This window comes from Anticarsia gemmatalis, chromosome Z (assembly GCF_050436995.1).
Source record: "Anticarsia gemmatalis isolate Benzon Research Colony breed Stoneville strain chromosome Z, ilAntGemm2 primary, whole genome shotgun sequence".
Lineage (NCBI taxonomy): Eukaryota > Metazoa > Arthropoda > Insecta > Lepidoptera > Erebidae > Anticarsia > Anticarsia gemmatalis.
Window position 1 is genome coordinate 18,872,204 of NC_134776.1, and position 26,590 is coordinate 18,898,793.

At 33.1% G+C, this 26,590-nt stretch overlaps 1 protein-coding gene and 1 long non-coding RNA gene across 3 annotated transcripts; both read left to right on the forward strand.

The window, feature by feature from the left end:
- Positions 1-346: 346 nt before the first annotated feature.
- Positions 347-11,288, forward strand: LOC142986352 (uncharacterized). 2 transcript variants are annotated; one of them, XR_012960354.1, is made up of 4 exons: positions 347-538; positions 6,906-7,001; positions 7,125-8,575; positions 8,776-11,288. It is a non-coding gene; the product is annotated as an uncharacterized LOC142986352 (long non-coding RNA). The 2 variants fall into 2 exon arrangements; XR_012960355.1 differs by lacking the exon at positions 347-538 and adding an exon at positions 562-665.
- A 2,596-nt stretch (positions 11,289-13,884) lies between these two features.
- LOC142986502 (deformed epidermal autoregulatory factor 1-like) lies at positions 13,885-17,751 on the forward strand. The gene is made up of 2 exons (XM_076135018.1): positions 13,885-15,000; positions 17,459-17,751. The coding sequence occupies exons 1-2, from the start codon at positions 14,289-14,291 to the stop codon at positions 17,713-17,715; spliced, it is 969 nt and encodes a 322-aa protein (XP_075991133.1). The 5' UTR covers positions 13,885-14,288; the 3' UTR covers positions 17,716-17,751.
- The last annotated feature ends 8,839 nt before the right edge of the window (positions 17,752-26,590 follow it).

Below are 26,590 nucleotides of genomic sequence, written 5' to 3' on the forward strand. Positions count from 1 at the left end.
TAAATACTAGGTACCTAATTTAAATTAATAAAAAGTAATCAATTAAGTAGATAGTCTTCTCAGCAAGATGACTTTAAACTTCATACACTTATAATTATAGTAGGTAGATACAGGCCATACTGACTATAGCCGTACTCTGTAACCGGTCCTTAATTTTTGCCAAATGTCACAATAGACCTCGCCAAGCTTAGCCAATTTCACTCGGCGAGCGGCATGTTTGAACTGGCTAATAAATAAAAATCTTTTGCGCGTGTCAATTTAAGACGACATCGCGACACTAAGTTACCCTGCCGTAGTCAATAGGCACTAGGCATTTGATTTATTTTTACCAGTTGATAACCGCACGTCTAACTGATAACATTGCTCGCGCGAATTTCAGTTAGATACACTCGCGACAACTTAAGTTGTTATTTAATTTAAATAATTTAAAACCAAGCCCCGGTCTAGTCGTAAGCGAGAGATTTTGCTGCGTGGGAGGCATCACTCTTGAAGCTACTTGCGTTTCCCGCGAAGGTGCCAACAAATAAATAATACCCGGGTGAGTTGTTAATTTAATTCAGAGTCGCGTTCGGGGTAGGACCTACTTCAGTCGCCTACCTTAGCTCTTAGTTTTTACCTGTGAATACGATGATACCAGTGCTTCAAATAAAAAATAAATTGACAAGGTAAAACTTTTTTTAAAGCTTTAAAACTTTTTAACATGAAAAATACTTCTTAATTTTTATAAATATTCGCGGAACTCAAGTCACCAGTGATATTATTGACTTTTGGTATATTTTTAAATTCAAGTTACAGTTTTGAAAACTTTCTAAACTAAACTTTATAAATATTTTTATTCTTTGCTGAGCGAATATTACCTGGGTATAAGTTGTTGTCTCAACACTCAACTGTATAAGAATTAAATACTGTGTGTTACTATTAATTAGAATTTATAAATGAAAATATTTTTATTTGAAGATTCCCTTTATTATTTACCGGGGTCAGATGTTTAAGCACACCGTAAGAATCACCTTGTCATAAATTGATGTAAATGTAGCAGTGATATGATTAATACAATTAATATTACATAAAATAATGTCGGTGAAGTCAACAGGTTTATTTAAACCATTGCCCATTCATACTAATTCTTCGCAGCATTTCATTGGTCAGAATTACAAATCTGTAATTGGTCAGAAACTGGCTACAATTTGTGGATACTGAATGAAAATAGAATTAGACACATGTCTAATTCTAAACGCCAGAGGACAAAAAGAAACCGTAATGCTAATTAAGTATTACACTGATTTATAAATCTTATTTGTAGATCAGACCTGAGCATACCGGGTCTATGATATTTTTGTTGTGTGTTTAATTTCACAGTAAACTTCTTTTATAACATAAAAAAAATTACTAGTTACTAGAAAAATATTCCTCTGACTTAAGTTAAGTTTTTTTAGGTAATGATAACTTTTCTACCTAAGTATTTAAAATAGAGATTTTGATATAGATTCTTAAACATTCCCTTGATACCCTAAGCCTCAAGCTTCCTTCTCTGAAATAACCCACAATAATAATAATTGATGCCATGCGTCTACTATAAACCATCGCGGGTTCGATTCCGACATGGACATAATGACGTATTTTTGAATAAATTTTATCAATCGCGCATGTTGTTATAAAATATTTTAAATAAGACATTGTTAAATGTATTTTATTTGTTTTACTAATATTTCATTCGTAGTTATTTAAAATCGAATCGCTATTTATAGCTATGTATGGCATTGTTAGTCATTTAAAATCAAATCTCTTCACTTATATCGCGTTGTTGTGTTTACCAAGACACGATGAGATTTCGTCAGCGCATTAATAAATAAATTTTACTACAATAATAATATTATCTACATGAGTGTTAGTTATGGTTAAATATACCATTGAAAACTGTTAACAAAAGTTGAAACATTGAGAAAACATCTTTAGAAATTGACGTTTGATACGCAAAACTTTCCCGAAACTTTTAAACTTTTCGAAGTTCAGGTTATTTTACTTGTTAAAAAGTTAAAGTTTGCATGAGTTACAAATGCGACATAGTTAACTTATCCGGTAGAGCAACGAGACGTATGAAGTTTTTAACTAAAATATCGACAAGTTAAATCTTTACCAAAAACTTTTAACTTTGCGCAAAGTTTAACTAGGTACTTACACTATGAATCATGAAATAAGCGAGAAATAGAAGCGTGAATTTTTATAACTACTTATAATAAAATATATTGATTGAGTACTATAAACATTTGAAAACTTTAAAACGCGAGTTCACTAGTTTTATTAAAAGTGCGTTATTTTATTTTTGTTTTTCTACTTATTTCGCAATATTTATCTTGTTTTCTTTAATAGGTTGTGCTATTTAGAGACTCACATCATAAGTGTGATTAGGACTATATTATAATTAATATAGTTTATTAGAGCGTTACTTTCGTCCGCTTCTTGAGGGCCGATCGACCCAATATTGTGTCATTTTTCTAATCTTTTTATCCTCAGTTTACTTTACACTCACTGACTTTCTAATAAAACGTGTATGGCCTGATTTATACGCTGTCTTGTCACTTTCAATCAATTTTGAAATCGTATCAGTGAAAAAGACAAAGCATTATGTGACTAATCGAAGAAGAAGAACTTATACGACGTATATTAGTTAGACAGTATATTTATCACTAGGTATACATTTCTTGATTTAATATGTGACCTTTTGTTCAAAGGAAAGCAAACTACAATATAGTTTAATATTGTCCCTCTTCAATAAAAGTGCATTATAAAATGCAATATCCACATAATATTGTTATGAAAAATATCAACCTTGCTTTGCCGTAGAATATTAAACTTATTCAATATGAGCCAATAACGGTTAGGAGAATCGCGCAATACAGAAATATTACCTAGAAAAATGTGTAACCTCGCATGCCTGAGAGGTCTTATAAAACAATTCTTGAAAGGATGCAGAATTCACAACATGGACTCGATTTATATTATCACAATAATTTTAACTAACTACACTGCTGAATGTGAAGTGTTAGGTTCGATTCCCAGTTCGAAAAAAGTGGTGTTCGTCTTTACTTATTTATAGGTACCCATAAGTATGGATGGAGTCGCCCGTAGCCAGTTGCGTTCACCGGTCGGTATACGATCTGTGGGTTAAGCAACACTTGGCGCGGTCACTCCATAGATGGGTGACCGCATAGTGGTATTTCAAGTGGGCGTCTCCGTGCTTCGGAGGGCTCGTTAAAAATCGGTCCCGGTTGCTATCTACTACGATAACAGTCGTTAAGCCACGTCAAAGGCCTTCGGGCGGCTTGAACAACTTTGACACTAGGTTGACCACTAACCATACGACAAGAAGAAGATAATTAATAAGATAATAAGTATTTATATTAGAAATTTTCTCCCTGTACGTATATCACAGTACGAGGGTGGTACTTACAAAGAGAAAAATTGCAAAAATAAAAATTAAACCGTTTGGCGTTACGAAGTTCACCAAGTCAGCTAGTTTATCCATACTAATATTATAAATGCGAAAGTAACTCTGTCTGTCTGTCTGTCTGTCTGTCTGCTACTCAATCACGTCTAAACTACTGAAATTTGGTATGGAGATATTTTGATACCCGAGAAAGGACATAGGCTACTTTTTACCCCGGGAAAATGACGCATTTCCCGGGAAAATTCAGAAAATTCAACGAATTCGCGAAAAATCAATATTATAATGACATGGAATTAACAAAATTCCGTTGCCATGGCAACTGTTTTAATGGCGGATATGTCTTAGCACGACTTCGTTATACTAAGAGATATAAATAATTTTGAGAATATTTTTTGTGAAAAAAAAGCATATTTAATATCATCACGCTACGACCAATAGGAGCAGAGTAGTAGTAAAAAGTGTTACAAAAACATGGAAAATTCTGACCCATTCTCTCTTATGTGACGCAAGCGAAGTTGCGCGGGTCAGCTAGTAATTTTATATTTTTTCATGAAAGTTCTTAAAATATAAAGCCTAGTTCACGGGTGTTTTAAAATGCATTAACGTTAATTCATTGCACTGGGTACCTAATAAAATCGATCAGTCTCAAGGCGACTACCGCTTCTCGATCGGAAAGCGATTGAAAAATTGCCCGCCAAGTGTGAATTGAGGCACACGTAAAAAGGGCTCCGTGATATTAAATATTTAGAAAATTTCTTTAAATTTTATTCATTTTATTCAAATTTTAACTTTATTAATTTTATTTAGGAGTTTTCCTCAAACTGATTTGCTGTCTTTTAAAGTTACGTATGTTTTATAATAAACGTCAAAAGTAGCAGACTGGGTTTTAACGAAAAATTAATAATTAATGGCAATTTTGAAATCCTACTTATATTTTTTATCAAGGTACGTGTAGTTTTAATTGCGTCTAAAATTGATACTAGGTATTTCAGTTAAATAAAATACCAAGCCCATGTTGGGGCGTGCAGACTGAAAATTCGACTAACGTTTAAGTGTTTTGTTTTTCGTAGCAGAGAACCCTAAGAGGACTAAGTGAATCATTACATATTTAATACTCCCCATTCCATTTTCCATATATAAGTCGAATGTGGTGTTGCACATGTAGAACTGTGGGCTAGGCTTTACAGCAGTTGTCCCGGCTCACGAGCCAAGTAAAGTCACTAGTGAAAAAGAAATATAAACCAGAAAAAATAACGCAAAAAAAAGTTTAAAACGTCAAATCGATCTAGTGTTGGTCTCATTCATTTTTTAAAATGTTTAAAAAGTTACGCGCGTTTCGATCGCAACTCGGTTAACTGGAATTAACAGTGACAAAAATTAATCGTAAAATCGTAAAATGGAATTTTATTAGTGGAGATCAATAAATTATTTAAATTAGCATCTAAATTTGGGTGCTTGTGTGCATGAAAGCTTCTGAAAGCAGGTACCACTTCATAACTTTGTAACATCTTCTAGTTTTATTAAAGTTTAGGAAAGTTTTATGTTTATGATAGTGATGTAACTATACATATGTGTTTAAAGTGTGCAATTATTATATATATTTCTCTGTTGTACAGAGTGTATTTTTTTTTCTGACTTATTATCGGTAAACCGAATTGTTGTGCTCTTCATTTGATTGAGATTGCTAATTTCAAAAGCGACGATGATTATTGCGAATTTCAATTTATTCTATGTTCTTGCGAATCTTTTAGTTATTGATGTGATTGCTTATAAATGTTCCTTTTGGTAGATTTTGTAACTAAGTAAATTATTTTTCTTCATTAACGCCACAGATGACGTTAGGCTTTTGAATTTTTAAAGAAAAATGATTTGAGAAATTAATACTACGTCGCGTAGCGCACTCCTGTTTGTATACCATACATATTTTTATTTTAAAATATTATTTTATGAAATAAGTAGTTTGACTATAAGGCTACCATCACATTAACTCGGTCAACGCATCAACGATAACTTTCGTCACTGATAGTTCGTCCATGACATAAGTTATCGTTGATGCATCACCGATAGTTCGATTAAGTTTGACGTCCAAGTACATTTATAATAGCTTTGGGCAATTCCGCCGCTGATTGACCTCGTCATCTCCATCGTCAGGTCTTCACAATTGACAGGACCTGAGCTGTATTAATTACATTCATGATTGAACTATCAGTCATCGGGAATTGAACGATACTCGATCAAGACTTCACCTAGCTCAATGACACTATGAGTTGATTAATTTTTCAAAATCTCGTTGCAAATTAAACGTCACGAGAACTATGTCGTTGTCGGTCGACGTCAATAGTACCTGACTAGGTTAACGAATAATTACGAAACTTGTAGGTACTCGTAGGAGCTCATAATGCTCACGCTATGTCATGTATTTCATTAATAATGTTGAAATTTCAATTATAAAAGAGGAAAACACGAAACTGTGTCGTCACTATCTCGTATCTCTATGCGTTTTTGAAAGGAGATTGGGCACTCCTGGGCGGTCGGCGGCCATTAATGAAAGTAGTGTCAAATTAAAGTAATGATAACTAGGAACAAGTTTTACTAAGAACGTTTCGCTGCAATCCTTTCAGGAAACAATATATTGACATGTAAATATAATGGAATTTCATAGAACAAATACAATTATTTCGTGTCTGTAATGCATTTAATGTTGTGTAATAACGTTACATCTTCTTATAACGATTGCAATGCCATCAAAATGAACAATAATCGTAACTCGTATCTATCTATCATATGGTTCACCCAGTTTCAAAGTTGTTCAAGCCGCCCGAATGTTATCTTAGTTGACAACAACCGGGACCGACTTTTTACGTGCCCTCGGAAGCACGGAGAAGCTCAGTTCAAATACCACAATGCGGTCACCCATCTATGGAATGACCGCGCCAACGGTTGCTTAACCAACAGATTGTTTACCGACCAGTGAGCGCAACTGGCTATGAACGCCTCGTTTTTAAGCTGAGCATTCAAGACAGATAAGTCGTCTCAGTGAATATATTATAGAAGAGCAAGATGTTTACTTGTTACGATATTTATATATTTACATGTTATGATGTTCGAATATTTATAATGTTTACATTTGTATGCAATAATATAAATAGTACTTTTTATTTAATCTCCGAATATAAGCCAAAAATATGTTTTTATACTATTAAAAGTGCTCAAAAACAAAAATGTATTTTGTTCGTCATATAAGTGCGTCGCGGCAATAAAACTTCTACACGGTAATTATAGGACTAAACTACATTAAAAAAACAAAAAACCAAGTTTGGCCGCGGATCGCCCAGGCTCCATACTATTTTGCCCATTCTCCTTTCATAAAGAGAATTTTCATTCCTGATTTTAATGATATAATATCTCAAAAATATCTTCTCCTTCTTTGTATCCTTTACAGCTATTTTCTTTTCAGTTCGAAGACATTCGAAAGACGCGAAATAAACGATTTAAGCGATTCGTGAGACAGCCAGGAGATTGATTTAACTTACTTCTTATAACATTTCGACGGGTAAGAAACTTAACGTAGTAATATGTGTTCGGTGTTCGCTTGTTAGTAAACAATTCATAAATATTGAACAAAATATAACGTTTTTATGTAGAGCTTTGAGCTTAAAATAGAATTTATTTTCAGCGATCCTTCAGCCAGTACAATCGTCGTGATACATATTTCCATGAAAACAGTTGGAGCCGGCCACTAAATCCGATAGACTGAAATAACTACACAGAACGAGAGCTTTAAGCGGGTTATTGTAAACGTGAAAAAACATTTTGCAAACTGTATTTTGAGTAGAATAAAACAAAATTTGTAGAGAGTAAGCACAAGCACTAAGGCAAAGAGATGTTGATCTCTCTGTACCTAGGTCTCATTACTGTGTCCAAGTTTATCCTACGCTATACCATTTATTATGTTTTAAAATTCATTATTTTTATTTTACGTTATTTAGATGATGTGTTTTAGTCAGTTTTTCTACACAGCCGTGGAACTGAAAAGCTTCCACGCCTGCTGTTTTTGGTTTTGAGTCTTTTTTTTTATGTACTTCCACTGTAGTGCATTTTATACCTACTAACCTAAACGATCAGAGGAAAAGAGGGGGTGATGGAAAAATCGTAGCCCCCTATAGTGTCACCAATCACCATGCACCTCAAATAAACACGTAAGAAATAGAAAGGGGGAAAGTAAGGTCTATGCGAATTTTCAACAATAATCGTGGAGGACCCATGAAAGATTATGATAACTATTGGTATTGGTAATGCCTAGTAAGTGGCAAGGTAACAGGTAATATGAGGCCCTCAGGCCTTGGTAAAGGTAAAACTGCACGTAAGTATGTAGGAATATGGGTTTGGTACATGGTTATTAGGAAAATCCTTTACACTTGCACATGACAGGTAAAACTTGTAAGTATACATGTAGGAAAAGGTGTCCCCCAAAATTTTATTACAAGAGGTAAGTATAGTATGAGTATGAGGTTCCATCACCCCCTTCCAATTAAGTTAGGTAGGTTTGGTACCTTGGACGCAGCTAACCAGTAATTATTTGGACCCTGGTAAGTAGTTTGTGAAGTAGTAAATTGTATCTTCCACAGACACGAAGTTTCGCACTATTTGATATGATAAAACTGTACCTTTTGTATTTGGAGTTTTGTAGTAATCATTTATTATTTATGTATAAAATAATCATGTAACTAATAGCATTTTCTAATAAATATCTGTATTCACTTGATCGTAAGTATACTGTATTTATTGGGGATGGTATTAAATGTTTAATAAAGGTTATTTATCACACATGACAATTGTGGGACATGCTCGATACAAATTTTTAACAAGTCATAAGAGCAAGCCTCGCGATAACTTTATGGCGTTTTATTTCTTCTCCTTTTCTTTTCGAGGTGATTAGATAAGGAGGTATATTATTGTGATATTTCAGACGATAGCTGCGTCCCCGCATCGCCTACCGAGTCGACGTTATGGGCGGACCTCGAGCTGAGGAATCTCGCCGAGGTGTGCACCAGCAACTTGCGTAGAATCAACCAAGCGGAAAGCGACGACTCATCCTTCGACGGTCACGACTTTTAGGCTGTTTAGGTACGCTTATGTTCTATTATTTTAACGATGGCCCAGCCCACAATTATTCATTAAGATAAGATTATTTTGAGTACCTTTTCGGTTGAGAAGCAAGCACAACTTCTTTGGCATTCAAAACAAGATATCTCATACTAGATTTGGTACATAATGGAATTGTTATCTCACGAGCAACGACGATTTATTAGGACTTATTATTTTAGGTAATTGGAGTCATGTCATCATGGATAACGTAAGGAGTTCCGTATAGAACGATTCGTTGAAACGAAGAAAATATTGCTAGCGAAGTGTAATCTGTGATAAAGTTACTGTTGGTTGTGATAGTGTTGATAAAGTGTGAATTCTACAATGATTGCTGACAGCATTTGACATTTGGACCTACTTCAGAAGTAAGTCTTTTGAATGCTGGCGCTGATAGAATCAGTTCGTGGCCCTCCCGGCTTGTCAAGTGGAAAATGTGGTCAAAACAGTGGTGACTAGAGAATAAACGCTTTGGTGCTGCTTGAAACTGATAATAAATAGTATTTAAATTGTATATAATTACGGCTTTCCTATGTCTTTTAAAGATCTTATATTCATATTCACTGTAGCGTTGTATTGTTATGTTATTTATAAGGTGTTCTTTGTTTTGCTTGTAGTCGCCGCGCTGGTTATAATGCAAGATCGAGCTCTAAATTTCATTAATATATTTTTGTTTAATATAATTTTCAGCATCTAGTTTGCCACTGAGAAAGGAAATCTTAAAGATTTTCTCTTCCCTTACCTATTTTGTTCTTTAGTCTAGTAACTGAATGTATTATTTGGAAGCAATGGATGCTGCAAGGAAAGATCCAGTTTACTTCGACTTTGAGGCCTTTTTAGTTTGCAGCTGTTTAGTTGCGATGTGTTACATAACGTTGTGCATATACATCGTTTTGTATTACATATATTTGGTACAACATTAATAACACATAATACGTATGATGACCGTGGCGTCTTTGAAAAAATACATCGCCAGATCGTCCTCGCAATACAACGGTTTAATACAGAAGAGCTAAGTGAACTACTATGACAGCCGCGTTGATACCCTTCAAGTATCCGATTCAAAGGTTCGGATTACATTTTGTGTGAGGGTGGAGTCACGGGGAATCATAAGGCTAATTAAAATACGGGCAAAAAGGGTTAACTTTCAATATTTACCAGATTGTATTACCCCCTTTTATGATAAACCACTATAAAACCGCAGCAAATTGATCTCGCGGCTACGATAAAATTGTAAACTGAACTTTTCACTTGCACATAGGTATATGTCTATAGTAACGTATCCATTTTGCTATAGATTGGTAAAATTATTTAAATAGGGAGCTGTCTATCACTGTGGTGTAATTATACTCTTGCAAAGAGTACTAATTTTAGGCCGGGACTGTGTCTTTTCAATTATTTATAGTAAAACTGAATTTTCTCTGCTTTGTTTGATAAAGACAAAGTATTTTTATTAATTGTTTTCGATAATTCTGGCTGTTTGTAATAAGTCATATTATGATTATTTTGTAGTTTTATATTATTTTTAAATTACGTAAAGTTTTTTATAAGCTATTTTATCTACTAATATTTTATTTTATACAGTTAGTTAGTTGTTATTTTTATATCAAGAATACATAATCAAATTAGTATTATTTGTGTGACAGATAGAATTTTTAAAACATATTCAGTGGTATTGGTCCAATATTGATATAGTAATACTAACAATACCAGGATTGTCCGATGCATTAGGTAGTACGTGCCTTGAATTGTAGGCACACGATCACTTGTAGTATGTCCATCAAATACTTGTGTACAGAGCGTGAGGTTCCGTAATAGACCCTTTACAAGCGCATTGTGTAGATACAACGATATTTGTGTACATTTCTGAACGATTACCGGTTCTAACCACCCGTTGGTTAGAACAGGTCATAATGTATTTAATCATATACGGTATTGTATTCATAGGCACGTATTTAATCATAGCCTATTTTTTGTTTAGACTATATTTTAGTTCGTAAGGTAATGTTATTAAAAAGTAAGTTTATTAGTTTAGACTTTAATATCATAGTTAAGTGTCAGTTAAGAATCGTTTTTGCATAACTTTTACATAATGTCAATCATACTACGAACACAAAATGCAAAGCCGATGTCAGTCTAGATTCGATTCTCGAATTGAGCACATCGTTCGTTTCACTATGACTGACTTCAAGCAACATAATATTATTAAATCCAGATTATGGAAATTGAGAAAAAAATACGAAAAAATGTCTGCTTTTTGGAGGTTAAGTTTATTTATGTACAACAAACTGAAATACAACAGTGCCTGTTATATTCTCAATGATTTGGAATGAACTACCTCAATGTCTGACACGGGTTCGACTCTCGCAAGACGTAATTTAAAAGGAAAGGAAAGGAAAAGGAATCGATATTAATTAATTATATAATGTAATGTGTGTATTATTTAAGTATCTCTAGGCTATAACACATATACACTTTAGATTTAGTTATGTTAGCATTTCGGGATAATATTGCAATATGTTATAGAATTAAGTGATAATGTGTGTATTTAACTATTTAGTGTATATGTAAATATCATAAGTATTAGATTTGACTGGTTTTCTTGCCGGTTCTTTTCCCAGTCAAGTAAGGTCCCTTTAGAACCGGTGTAGATTTACCCCCTCTTTATGGATACCAAAGAATAATATATAATAAAATGCAGTAATATATTTTATATAACGTATTTTTATTTAGTTTACCACCCTATATACAACACTAAGGGCTTTCATGACCTTCGGGTAAGAGTCGGATAACCTACCCGATACATAATATAACAGTAAATATACGACAGCGACTGTATTTTCAAATGATAACATTACTGATATTTATTTAGGAGTAGTCAGACACATTTAAACACGAATAATACTGACAAGTGTAAAATTATTATGATCAAGATGTATTACGAACATTTAGGCTCATACTTAATGGGTTACCCCGTCGAGCATCTCTTATATGACAGGTTTGTTACGATTTTAGCAGATTCTTCTTTATATGATATGTCCAAAATTTTACAATTATTCCTCCAACGGAAAATTTGCCTCAAGTTGGCAACTAAGACAATGGATAATGATAATGGACAGCTGAAAAGCCCGTAAAAAAGTAAGTAGGTATGTTTGAAAATACTCGTGAAATATAACAGAGTAACATAATGAGAGTAGTGTCTACGTAAATCAGCTTAATCCAGCTGCTGGAATAATATGATCGGACGTGGAGGCCAACGAGAGATTCCAATGACTGAATTACAGATTAACAGTTGATATTTCCAGCTACCATTCGTTATTGAAAATTTGTGGAACTGTAGATTTTCCTCTTATTTAGCTATTTAGGTGCTGGCAGAGAACAAATTTTCTTTTACGAATAATTGCGGCATTATCTAGGTAATATGCGGGAATCAACACGAACATCAATTTTGCGATGGATTGCCTGACGTTTCGGCGCAGGCCGTTGTCGCAGGCTGATAGTAAAGAAGGTTTAAAAGTTATGAATATTATTATTTGACAGGTATTTCCTAGTCCTTTCCTTAAAATGGTTTGATTATAACGCGGATTGCGATCAACGATCAGCCTATGGCCAGCATTTGACATTGAGGAAGTTCTACGGTAAGAAAGAGATAGCGGTATAGACAGAGACAGCGCTATACATTGTGTATAACACTATCCTTTTCTAACGATGGTACTAGCACCACTCTAGTAAGTTGTGTACGGCATCAGCGCGGTCTTTTACTTCCTTTAAACATTCTGCTGGTAACTTGGAGAAATTATCCTCAGGCAAACTGGATTCATAAGTAAAACGAAATATATATTTTTTAAACTCAGTCAAAAGGGAATAAGTAAATAGTCTTAATCCCATGGATGTAGATTTCACGGAAAATAATACAAAGAAGTTACAATGAGGATTACTTAGCAGGCAGCAAAGAATACAGCAAAGTTAATAAATTAACTAATTGATAAAAATAAGACCAAAAGCGATAAAATACCACAAAATAGACTGGATAAAAGTACAACAAAGTATCGCATCTCGCAGTCGCGTATTACTCGTGAAAAAATAATTACGCTGAAAGCTGAAACCCGTGTTGTCGGAGACTACTTACAATAGGAATTCTATTAATAGGTATTCGATAATAGATTTTACTTTTTCACTTATTTATGTCTCTTCTAACAATGTAGAGTATTATTTTACAGAACTTGGAAACGCTTTTAATTTTATTGAGAAAAAACATTTTGTTCTGACTCTTTGTATAGTTCTCTGAATGCGATTGATGAAAGAAAGTACCTAATTAAAAAGGATTTAAGTTTTTTCTTACAGAACCCGGCCTTGATTGCGTGTTTACAAAGGGTTTCTTGTGACTCAGACGCTCCCTAGAACTCAAGCGCAGTTACACAGACCGAGGGACGGCTTACATTTCCATTTCCTTGTACAAATATTTGAAAGACTACAACATTTGCCTTCGATAAATTAACAAGACTGCTTTCCTGTGTACTTGTCACGAGTGCGTATTTTTACCTATAAAAAGTTTTGTTGCGGCTTCTCGTATTTATTATATTTCCAATAGCTAAAATTATTATTCCATATAATTTTCTGAATGCGATGCAGCTGCATTATTCGCCTTCCTAAAACCTCTCATTATTAAATTCTCTGTAGCACAACAAAGGATATCAGTTATCACTAGTCCATCACCATTGGATTTAAACATTTATTGAATAGCGCCCGAACTTCCAACTAATTGGCAGCCCATTCCGGGAAGACTATTGTTCTGTTACGTGTAATAAACTACCTAACACAATGATTAGTATTAAATATTTTGTACATATATTTTACGTTACCTATTGCAGATTTATCTACTGTCACATTATTGAATACTTTTTATGACCAGTCCAAAGTATGTAGTCTTATTAAGTGAAACAAAGGAAAGTAATTATTTCTTTTTTTAGATTATATTTGAGCAAATTGTTGCTAAAATTGAAATGTATGTTTTAACTATCAGGTTTGTACGCATTCTAAACACCCTTGTTGTATTACGTCGCTAGGCGCTTTGGAAAAATATCTAAAATTAGATACCAGCCAGGGAGAGAATATATAAGCTAAGATTAAGAAACATTTTTATGTAATATGATTGAACATTGCATTTACAGGTACTTGAGTTAAAAGAGAATTAAAATTAGGATAATTTCTTATATTCCGCACCTTACGAAATGGCAACTTTTTTTTTCTAAGTAGCAACACTATACAGTCTCGCTCGTCAACATCGATTTGGTACTGTCAGTACGCTCTACTGTTTGTTTATAACTTTTTTTTATCATGACAGATAACACTTTGATAATGTTACTCAAAGATTTTGGCATTGTTTCCTTTTAAATAATAATTGAAATATTTTATTTGTTATTAGGGTGCGGCTGTGAAGCCTGGACTTTTATTTTATCGTATGCATATGTGCAAAACGCTTCTAATTCTATTAGATTGAAATTTAAATTTCCCGCTATAACCTAAGTAGCGTACGTGAAATGTTTTTCATTTTTCGATTTAATTATGGCGGACGATGGGTGAACGTAGTATAAAACTACTAGTGTGGTCGTATACAAGCAGTTAAATGTTCGTGTGATTGTTAAAAATACGTAAGCACCTCCAGGGTGTTTATTGGGGCGGGAGGAAACAAGCAATGGCGGAGAATAGAAGTTCGGACAACGTCGTTATGCCGGACATTACCGAAGTATCCGAAGCCGATCCCCTGTCGGCGGGGGCCGATCACGATGCCGAACGATCTGATGGCGGGGCGGTTTTGGCAACCGTCAAAAGTACACGAATATCTGGTGATTCCAATGGCGTGGTCACCGTTCCAGTTTCCTTACCAGTCGGTACGCTCATCACTGGGACGACTTTCAACGTGATAACGTCAGACCAGCTGCCGCACTTCAAGCCCATGATATGTGTTGATAACGGCTTCATATCTGGAGGGCCCGTGACGGATGACATAAAGCCTACACATATCGTGATCCAGAACCCCCCGTCGCCTCAGTCGAGGCCAGATCATGAAGAAAGTGGCTCGACTACGCCTAATGCGCGGACGTCGAATGCGCGATCATGGGCGGAGACCGCCAGTATGCCTGTTCTTCCAATTAGATGTAAGAATACATCAGCAGAGCTTCACAAACAGAGGTTCGGCTCTGGGGGCCGCGGCAGGTGCATCAAATACGGCATGGATTGGTACACACCTAGTGAATTTGAGGCCTTGTGTGGTAGAGCATCTAGCAAAGACTGGAAGAGATCTATTAGGTTTGGTGGTAGGAGTATCCAAGCATTGATAGATGAGGGAGTGTTGACCCCTCATGCCACTAGCTGTACCTGTGGTGCTTGCTGTGATGACCAGACAGGTGAGGGTTATGCTAACAGTATACATAATGTTTTGATAAAATAGAAACATAACCTAAAAACTCAACCTAGAGTCATAATGGCAAAACACTGTGGTTACCTGTCAAAATTGTTATGAAATGCCTCTGCTAGCTAAAGCTATCTGAAATATTTATATAAATAAAGATATAGGGAGACTTAAGGGTGAAAAAAGGGTTAGCTAGGATAATATTAGGTGGAGATATGGTAAGTAAACTAGAAAGGGATAAGAAATTCAGTATTGAATGAAGGCAAAATGTACTTTTAGGTAGAATTAATATAGAGCTGTGCACTGGAATATGTTATTAGATTAGGATTTTGGTTTTTAGACATTAGAATATCATCACCATTATTAAAAAATTATAGAAACCCATCAGAAGAGCCTGGCATACCTATTTATTTTAGGATTATATTTAGTTAAAGCACTTTTTTCTTGAATTTAATAACAAATCATTATAACATCTTTCATTTTCAATTGGATGTATTTAGTAATAGTATTAATAGTCTAGATTATCTTACTGCTGAGCAATTATCAAATTTATAAAACATGATTTAGTAAGAATCAATAAAATGAATAACTTTAAAATCTACTTATTTTGGTTGAATCTTGCTAGATCAATGTTTTAGTATCAGAATTGGATTATTATTTCAAATCAATATCATAATTAAAATGCTATTGCTGATTTTTCTATTTTATTCAGTTATTTAAAAATTAAGTTATTATTATAAAAATGTATATGGCTTTAAATCTTCTTATAATCCCAGGAAGAGACCGGTACCCACCATTGGGACAGTAGTTTGTCACCAAAGAGATGAAATAAAAATTATATTTTTATTAAATCTTGGCTATTTCTGTATATTGGTCATGTATCCCTATGTGCCCTTCTTTTCCAGGTTTTATATGACTTCTAGGTTCATGCTTTTCAGCTTCACATTATTTCAGCATTTTAAGACTACTATAATATCAACACACCAGATATATTTGCACACAGTTCAAATTAAGCTACTAAAAAGAAACATGATACTAGGCACTCATATCATCAAAATTGACTACCACACACTTTTGGATATTTAATAAATATTCAAAACCATCTAATTTGTATGGTAATTTATAAAAAGTTAAATAAATCATACCACTTCCCTTAAATTTTGGGGATGAAAAGGGCAAAAAAGAAGCCCAAGGGAATCAAAAATATGAAAAAGTAATCAAATCAAACACTGCACAGATATATTTATTCTGAATGTTTAATGTCTAACTTAAAGACTTCAGATAATAAAAGACTGGCTCAAATTAGATTAAAAAATAATGTTAGTCTACCAGACAAGAATGTAACCACATTATACTTTACAAAACCACATACACCCTTCATATACACATATATGAAACATGAAAAATGCATGAATTTATGTATGAGAAACAAAGTATTAGGTATATTACTATTCTTTTCATAATTCACTACACAAAGCCTTTTATCATTTCTAAAATAACTTCAGGAAGTCTATACATTTTCACAATGTTGCACCATATTAAGATATCTAAGAAAATCTTAGAATTACTTAGTAATATGCAGATTTTCATATCATAGCCATCTGTTGACATGACCATGTGCAGTTAGAATAGAAAATATTCTTTCATATGCTTAGCAATATGATAATTTCATTGTAAATACTATTCAAATTGAATCTTGTACAATAGAAGGCAAAAGATAAATATCTCATAATATATTGAAAACCATTTTGTTTATTGAATTTTTACATATAACATTTTAGCACAGAAAAGATTTTGTATTTGTTTAAAAATACTGCTTTATCTGAGAGTAAAGGTTGCATCTAGTCAAGACCTTTTATCATTGACATGATCAATATAACAATAGGAAATGTCATATATATTTTTAGAAAGGCTTAGTCTATTATCCTCAATAACTAGGTTTAGGCCTTCTTTTTTGTATAAGAAGGGAAAATATCTAGTAACTACTCTCATAAATAGAAGTCATCTTGGTCAAGTACCTTGCTTTGCAGGCTGAACTGCTATTAGGATAATAATTAGATTATTGCTTAAAGTTTAAACAAATAGTGTATATTCTAAAAATGAGATACATAGTAATTGAAATTATGACAAATAAATGTAAGAGTTCATTATGTTTATAAATAAATAAATGTCTGTATTAATAAAGAATAATTGAGTTTTTGGGTTTATGTGTTCTATTCACTGGTGGATCTAAGGACAATTAGGGGCACATACACCTAGTTGGATCAATGTTACTAATAAGTTATGAAAAGCAAACATTTTCATACACTTCTGGAGTGGGTGAATTTAGTATCCTGCCTATGTGTCCCTACTCCCTTCTTAAAAGGAATTCTTGGATCCACTAGTTCAATTAATGAAATTATTAAGCTAATTTATTTTTTAATTAGAAATTATAATGGTATATTTGTCAACAGCTATGGGCCCAGTGCGTTTATTCACTCCTTACAAAAGAAGAAGGCGAACATACCAAGACGGTGAAGAGAAAAAGTCAAAAGTGAAAAGAGAGAACAGTTTGGGTGAAAGTGAAGTAGACAATATACACCAGAGTAGTAATAATAGTAATTCCAAAGAAGCATGGCAGACTATTGCTGAAGGATTGGACTCCAACACCGACTACCACATCCTGGAGAATCCGGACACCAATACAGAATCTCTAGCTGGTGAGTCATAGTTTATAGTTGAAAGAAATGAAGTTGATTTTACTGGTTATTTCTAATAATAAAATAGTTGAGTTAATATAGTTTTATATAGGAATGTATTTTAATATTATTTGATAGTAATTCCCTTATGAAAAGTGGTTGTGACCAAAATTGTCCAACTCTTTAGGGGTAATGTTAAACCAAGTTGATATATATTATTCTTAAATACATTAAAAATTTAGTTTCTCCTAGAAACTATGGATTCTTATTCAATAGTTAGGTGGCCCTATTTTTGAATCATATGAAATAAGTAATTTTGGACTCTATAATATATCCAGCTGAACAGAACACTCTCAGTCAAGGTATCACTAGTTCTAATAATTGTAGTGAAGATATGTCTGTTATTTGTTTAGGAAATACTATATTTTATTCCCAAATTGATATATTTACTCCTCAAAAGTTAAAACAATTGATTTCTATAAAGATTCTTGTCAAAAATGTCTATTCCTACACTATTTGGAATAAGTTAAGCTAGACTCCTAAATGGGTCTGTAAACAGAATTTCCTATTCAATAATAAAATTACCTTTATGCTCCTATCATTGGTAACAAGTACTGAAATAATATGAATATTATTTAACAGAGATCTCATTCACATTACATTACATTTATATTGTTAAAATTATTCATACAAAAACAATCAAATTACCTCTCTAATTCAGATAGATTTTGTTTCTTATAAATATTGGTAATTTTTTTGGCTCCCTGACTAGATAATTTGCAATAAATAATATATTACTGAAAACGTCTTATGTTTCTCAGTTAATGATTTCATTATTTCAATCTGTTACTTATTTAATTTAGAATGAGTCCACTCTTTCTCCTTTTCCTTTTAAATTATGAGTCTGTGCTTAGGAGAGTGGTAATTTTCAAATTTCCTCATCCTATGATATTGCATTTGACTGTCATAATACAAAAATATGCCTAGATTAAATCTGTATAATTGAAATATTTTAAATCCATTGACCAATAAGATTAAAATGTTATTAAACATATATTGATCATTCATTTTAATATCATTTGCCAATATTTTCATACAACAAAACATTTTGGATGTCAAATTAAAAGTTTCTATTACAACTAATATAATATAAATAATATATACCTAGGTAATAGTTCTATCTCATACTGAGCTCACCAGATCAACGTAAGCTAAGCATACTTGATATGTTTTGCCGTAAATAATGAACATAAAATTCTACTAATTATATTATAATTTGTTCTAAATAAAATGCACCCACATTTAGCTTTTTATTGTTGGCCTCATAAGGGGCGATATAGGGGCAGATAATAAAACCTATTGCTATGTACCGGGCATGTAACTAAACTCCGGGTTTCTAATTAATTCTAGCAGAAATTAAAAATCCCAATAGCACTTTGTCCTTTCCGACAAAGAGATCTCGCGATCAGTTATCGCATTGCTAGTTATTCGAGACTGTTTGTTGCGTGACACCGGGCACGTGCAATAACGAAACTTAGAAGAAATCTATCTTTCTATTTATTCCGTCTACTTCTACCTACCGTTGAGCATTACATAACGATGACCATATGTATCGCGTTCAGGCTGTGATTAGCTGTTCCCAGCGAAAATGAGAATGGGCCGTTTTAGTTAACTAGGTCCGACTTCCTAAGACTGTGTGTTTTTGAATTATTAGATAGGTGGGTGATATTTTTTACGGCTCGTTATAAAAATCACAACAATCAAAATAAAAGTCAAAGTTAGTCACATTTAATATAGGCCTCTGCTTCACGACTATTTCGTTCGTTCTGCTTGTGTCATATATTACGGAAGTCTCACAGATATTACCTATTGGTTTACATAGTTTGGGCTTTAGAACCATAGATTAGGAACTGTTATTAATTTGCGATAGTTTGTGCCAAGCATACAAACAAAGCCACACTTCGGAAGTTCAGAGTATTTTTTTAAGTAACGCGGGCTATATTGATGTTAGAAGCAAGTCTTTAATTCAATAAAATAAACACAACACATCGCTCTTTATACCCAAAGGTGTAGGCAGTTGTGGTGTCAAATCAATATCCGTAATACGTAACCATAATAATAAACCGGGGACGATTTCAAAATTGCGGGCTACTGTTAAGAATAATCTAATGTAAACAAGAAAAGTCCATCAGCACTTTGCCTGCACCTAGTACTACTCGTAGATCTAGTGATCACAGAGGCAGTAAATTAATATACCTAATATTATTTCGTAACATTCTCAATCATCGCGCGTACGTATCTTTAAAATTTACACTTTTTTTTACTAAACTCTGTCGTGTGCTTTCGTTCGCGGCGTAAGGTTATTTTGAAGTTAAGAATCTTTTTTACAGAGGCAGTAGTTCAATTGGATTTCGATACTTTATTACTCCTCGCGTTTAACATACAGTTACAGAGTTTAGATAGACCAATAGAGTTAGAAAAACTATAAGCAAGTGCTATATTTTAAACGTATGTCTATGGCTCTCCTATAATATTGAAGTTAAGTAGTCAACTAAAACCTTAGACAAATAACTCAAATAAACTAAATATATAATGTATCCTGTATGCTTAGATTATGAGGTTGTGGTGTGTCTCATGAAGAAGTAATATATTGTCAAATATATATAATTGTAAAACTGTAATGTAACCAGTAAAAATAACTTCATTTCTGTACTTTTTCAGGGATTCGCAGACATTTTCTTTGATACTAGTTTGTACAATAGAAGTTGATAAATCGCGAATGCATATTAATCGTGATACGAAAAATTATATTATCGAAACATTAAACGTCTTCTAAAAGATTGATTTGTTTGTATATTGAATCTTCCGAAATAAATATTAATTTGTTTATAATCATCCTTTAAAATCATGTAGGGTAACGGGTATGACGATTGGCGTTTTAAGAGAGAGATTCTCACTTTGAGGGCATATTTCTCGGAATCAAATTGACATCAATCAACAATTGAGTAATATGTTGCCGTTCTTATACAATTTAAAATAATTTTGACTTTTATTTAAATGCGTAGTAAGGTGTATTTATTATGTTAAATTTTTTGAATTAAGTGCAATATTATTTGGCCTTCTTGAGCACGATGGCTCATTGAAGTATTTGACAAAAAAGTAAACAATCAGAATTTATTGGAAATGTTAGTATGCTGTAGACTAGTCCATGCGAAATATACACTGCATTATCAAATGTTAAAACTTATGGAAAATAAATAAAAAATAAAAATAATTTTATAAGATGTTCTTTTTAACGAGCACGTACATCAAGTTAAAGTTGAGTTGATTAATCTGTCCAAAGACTGATTGGCAGCTCTTAATCCGTTCAAAAATTCATCAAAGATTGCTGGTATTTGCAATAAGTTTATTACGATTTCCGAGTAAATTTTAGAAATAGCTCCTGAAAGTCAGTGCTGTATCCCAATGTTTTTATGATAATTGTCAAACGAATGTTTACAAATTGCTGGTCATGTAAATCAATTAAAATTTCCTATAACTACGCAGTTCAGTGCATATTTTTGATTTAGATGCGGTTTATTAGAGTCAAAAACCATTATAAGAAAATACTTTATTCGTACATTACCTACTTATAATATTACTAAAAATAAAACATTAAAGTTAGCCAATTTTTACTGAATTGTTAAAATACCTTAGACCACGGAGTACGTCTACGTTATAATAAAGAATAAAAAAAATATTTATAGGTGTTCTCAACAGATTATATTTGTTTTTTTTTTGGACTTATTAGTGAGTTGCTTAATATTTTGTAAATTATTGTAGGATGGCCATCGATAGTCCTCGTTACCCTGTAAAGAAATACTTTCGCATACTTTTCCGCGTCATGATTTATCAACTTTGTTGTACAAACTATACTTTTTCAGCAACTTAGATCCAGCCCCAAATGTTTTAACAATATATTACATGTCTCAATGAAAACTGGTTTCTGGTAAGACATGCTGCGCGATAAACAAACCTTCCCACGTTAGATAGCCAAAGGAATTTCGTTAAAGAGATTAATTTTGCAAATGGCTGTGCGGCTCTAAGCTAGTACTAATCCAAATGGATTAAAATCATAACAAATAGTATCAGCATTATAGGGATAATGAATTTGCTGCTGCGTCTAAAAGCTATTGGTAATATCGCAATGGACACGGTTTTAGTATCAATTTCATTAATTGCTAACCAACAATATTATTATGCTACACAGGTGAAAACCGCAGCAAATATGAATAGGAATTGAATATTCCTATGATCTGGGTATTGTTTGTAATACCTGGCAAAGACAAAACCTCGAATATGGGTATTACAGGATTTGAACTAAACAATTTATTGTTTCGTTTGAATGGTACTGGTTTGTTTCAGCTGTGCGATTCAACACCGTGGAATATTATTTGTTATAGAGAAATTCAAATTTCAAACAGACTTTTTTAGGTCTTGCTGTGCGAGCCAATGAGATTTTATTAAAAAACTTCTGAAGAAAGATATTTGATGTTGTGTTAGCTTAGTTAGTACCCTGTCTGTTGCGTTATTGCTGTACATATTTTGTATTGAAAATTGAAGGTATGGGCTCTAAAAGATTTGCCTAAAAAAAGTTTTGACGTAGTTTTTAGAATATTTAAAACACAAAAAGTCGACGCAAACTAATCTAGTTAATTGTGAATCCATTTCGCAATGTATATTCAGCAATTAGTTAGGGAAAGTAGATCTGCAATGTTTCATATCAAGGGACTTTGTATTGTTTATTGCGAAAGAAAGCTATCAGCAGAAATAATGTAAGTAGTTTTGTGACCTACTCACAAAATTATTGACTAATGTAATATGCTGGCGTGAATAGTGCTGATTACAAAGACCTCAATTTTAACTAATTTGAAAACGCATTTAGGCAAAAATCAAGACCAGTTTTAAAGAATCTTTACCTATGGTCTAACACGTGTTGTTTAGATAATGACGTGCTTGTTTAGCCTGAATATTACGACACGTTTAAGAAACGTACATTTGCAAACAAACAAAATATCGTGCAGTAAATGCATCGATTGATAGACATGGCCTAGTTTTATTTTGGGCTTAAGCACCTAACTGGATCGTTATTCAGTTACCGTTGTGTCGGGAGATCGTAAATTATTTAACCTGAGGAGGTAAAACTGCCTAGTATACACTAGCTTTCCCAAAATAAGTTTTAAAAGTCATGTTTTTGTAGTACTTTAGATCTGCGCGATTTATTTCAGTTGAGAACAATTCCACCTATTGCTTGGTGTGGAAGCAAGAATGGGAGAAAAGAGAATAACTGATCAATGCTGGCGACACGCTAATGCTAATATGGTGTTTACTGCGCTGGCGTAAAAAAACGTTATATGTAGTTAATATTACATCTTCCAATTTAGTGGATAATGTTAGTTGAAAAGTAAATGAATTCTTTTAAGAATTATTTGGAAGTTTTATGATATAGGTAGTCGTTTTCTAAGTATTGTTGCAGTATAGAAACAAATTGGATGACATTAAAAATAAATTTGTTTAGAATGCATTTAGCGAAGATTGCAGTTGTTTTACATGGGATAATTTTTTGAAAGCGATTGTTTAGTAACAAAATTAAATAATCTCAATAGCGGATTTTTGTCTAGAAAGATGATTACCAGAAACCAGTTTTATTATTCGGAAAAGCCATGTTTTATCTTAAAAAAAATTAATCATCGTTTTTATATATTATTATTTGATCAATTGGGCTGTGATCTTTCTTACGAGATATTTATTATACTTAACTGTGTTTATTATAAGAATGTGAATCTTTTTGTTACGTACTTAATCCTTAAGCTCGTCTTATGGACCTACTTCGCCGATGAACTGAATTTAGGGACATCTTCGGAACCAGTTTGTAAACAAATCTACTTTGATTGTTTACGATACAATTTATTACTTTGAAACAACTTTAATATGAGCCAAGTCCACGTATTTTATGAAAAACGTGTTTTATTATAACATTTCGTTAATACTGTGTAATACGATGAGATCAAAGGGGTGGTAGCCAAGCCGCTATGTTTGTATTTGTATCTCGATGACCTTTAAAAACGCGTGTTTCCGAGACGGACCGTGTCGTTGCAAGGGTGAATGAAATTGCCGCGAACTCGCGTATTGAATGAAAGTACGTTACGTGAATAGCTGGTATCTGTGATATACTATTCTCGGTATTGCTTGAACCGTATTGCAGTAATCTTTATTTCCCGAAACTATAGGCAGAGATGTTTATATTTGGCTAGTTGGTTAGATTTGTAGTATTGTTGTGTATTCGAGACAATGTGCTTAATAAATGGTATTCCAGAATTAGTGTTGGTTAGTTAATTTGCATCGAAAAATTTAAATAAATAAATCTTACGTGTTCTTTTTATGATCAACGTTAACTGCTAAGCCAAGAGAGATAACTGATCGCTTGTCTACTAAAGCAATTGACCAAAAAATAAATTGAATTAATATTTGTAATTGACACAAGAGGAACTTCCACAACTAACCCACAATTTGTATGCACCAGGCCGCCTCTCGTGCCTCGCGTGAGCCCTAGTAATGTTGTATTTGAGACGTCGCTCTACAACTGCTGTAGCTCTATATTTGACTATGCAAATCGATTAACTAGTAACTAGCTAACAGAGCCATTAAAACTTTATGAATACAAAATCTTACAAGTATCATAAATGCGAAAGTTTGTTTGTTACTCTTCTACGCAACAACTGCTTAAGGAATTTATTGAATCTTTACAAAAATACAGTTTAATTACGTAAGACTACTTTGCTAAAATAATATGTTTTTTTTGTATTATCGAAATTGTACACGACCGAGCGACCGGGAATGTTTTCGTGATAAAATCAGTACACGCAAATGTACCACAGTTGACGACTGCTAACGGTCACATCACCTGCCTAATTTATACAGCATCCATTATTCATATTCTCACAGTTTCCGGATTTCAAGGCCAAAGATACCACGTGTATGCAAAAATATACATTTAAGACCCCTTGTTGCATTCATTGATTTTAAATCAGTTCAAACATGAATGAGATATTGTGTTATGGGTCAACTATCAGGCTCTAAATCTGTATTTCTTACCCCTGGTTTCTGAGGTATATTAAGCGGTAGTTTATCTTAACAATAGCGTTTAAACTCATATAAAAAAAGTTTTTAAACAGATAAACTACAGCTAAATGTACTAAAAAACCGGGAGTTATAGGAGTTTCTTTTAAAGAATGCTTCTTTGTAATGCTCCCCTATTCGTGACAATAGTGTGAGCTATTGCAGGGTGCTCGCGTGACCTAGTTTCTGCAAAGTACCGGTCATCTTTTGTGATTGTATAGAGATTAAAAGTTGCTCTTTACTGTAACATGGTCTCTTTCGATAACTTGTTAATGATGCTCTGAATAAAGATTGTTGGCATTTATACTTATTATTAATATTATCTGTGTCTGTTACTCAATCACGCGTTAAATAGAATTTGTTTGTTTATTGGTTTGAACGCGCTAATCTCAAGAAGTACTGGTGCGAATTATTGAGGAATTCAATTCTGTTGGACAGCCTATTTATTGAGAAAGGCTTATAGACTATATTTCAACACGCTACGACCAACAGGAGCAGAGAACCAGTGAAAAATGTTACAAAATCGTGGAAAAATATGACCTATTCTCTCTTATGTGACGCAAACGAAGTAGTAGTATATAATACACCAGCAGACTATTCATACAATATTCTATATACAGATTTTTCGAATTTTCAATAATCTTTACCAAACAGCCAGTTTATAGAATTCTAATGAATGAAGTATTTGTCTCCTAGTCAGATCAGCTGTTTTACGAAATGACAAAATTGACTGTATGTCCGTAAATTCTGACGTCACAGCCTAGTGATATTTTTGGGATCGTATTCGTGATTGATATGTTGTTACTCTAATAATTTTTATTTAACTTTATTCAATTATTTCAAACAATTGTAACAAAGCATAAGCATTTGAGATATTAATATTTTGGAGTTTTCGGATTTTTGTTTTATTCCAAATACGATTTAATTATTTTGAGTAGTTAGATACTCTATAACACATCAAAATTTTTATATTTATTGAGTATACTACGAACAGGCAATCCAAACCTTTTCATAATATGCATAAATATTCGTCTATTTTAATGTTATATGCTCGCGCGGGACTGTAGCCGTCCCTGGAAGAGTTATTTACTATCTGTTCGTGTATATGTAAGTAACTTGCACGATGCACAATACAATAATGGGCGCGCTGTTATGAATAAACGTCTGAGACATCCTGTGACTCCGAGATGGATGTGTTATAAGTTTACAACCAATAGGTTTATATATCGTTGTATAACGTATCTAGACTCTTTGAAAAACTTGATGGTAATAGTATTTTTAAAAGTGGTAGGTTTAGTTATTAAGTAGTTTATAGTTAAAACTGAAGTATAGTATTGTAAGCATTTTGAAATGTGCTTTTTTAAACTGACTTTTGTACCTTTGTTGATATAAAATTAGGTTTTTGAACCAAGGGTAATTTTTTTGGTGAATAAAATCGTTTATTCGCGCCTACTAAATTACTACACACACGATCTATGTTGTTCAACATACAGATCTATGTTGATCAAAAGTGCAATAAGAAATTTATAGTACTCGTCTTATATCAAAATACGATTAAATATTTGAATTTACTAGCGGCCCGCCCTGGCTCCCACCTAAGCATACATGGGGACAGAAAATGTAAAGCGACTTTGTAGTGACTAAAACACAGTGAATATCGCGCCTGTACATAATTTATCGTAGTTTGATTGACTAATATTAACCAAAAAGTTGCACAAGCCATAGTATTGAACAGTGTTTCATTGCACA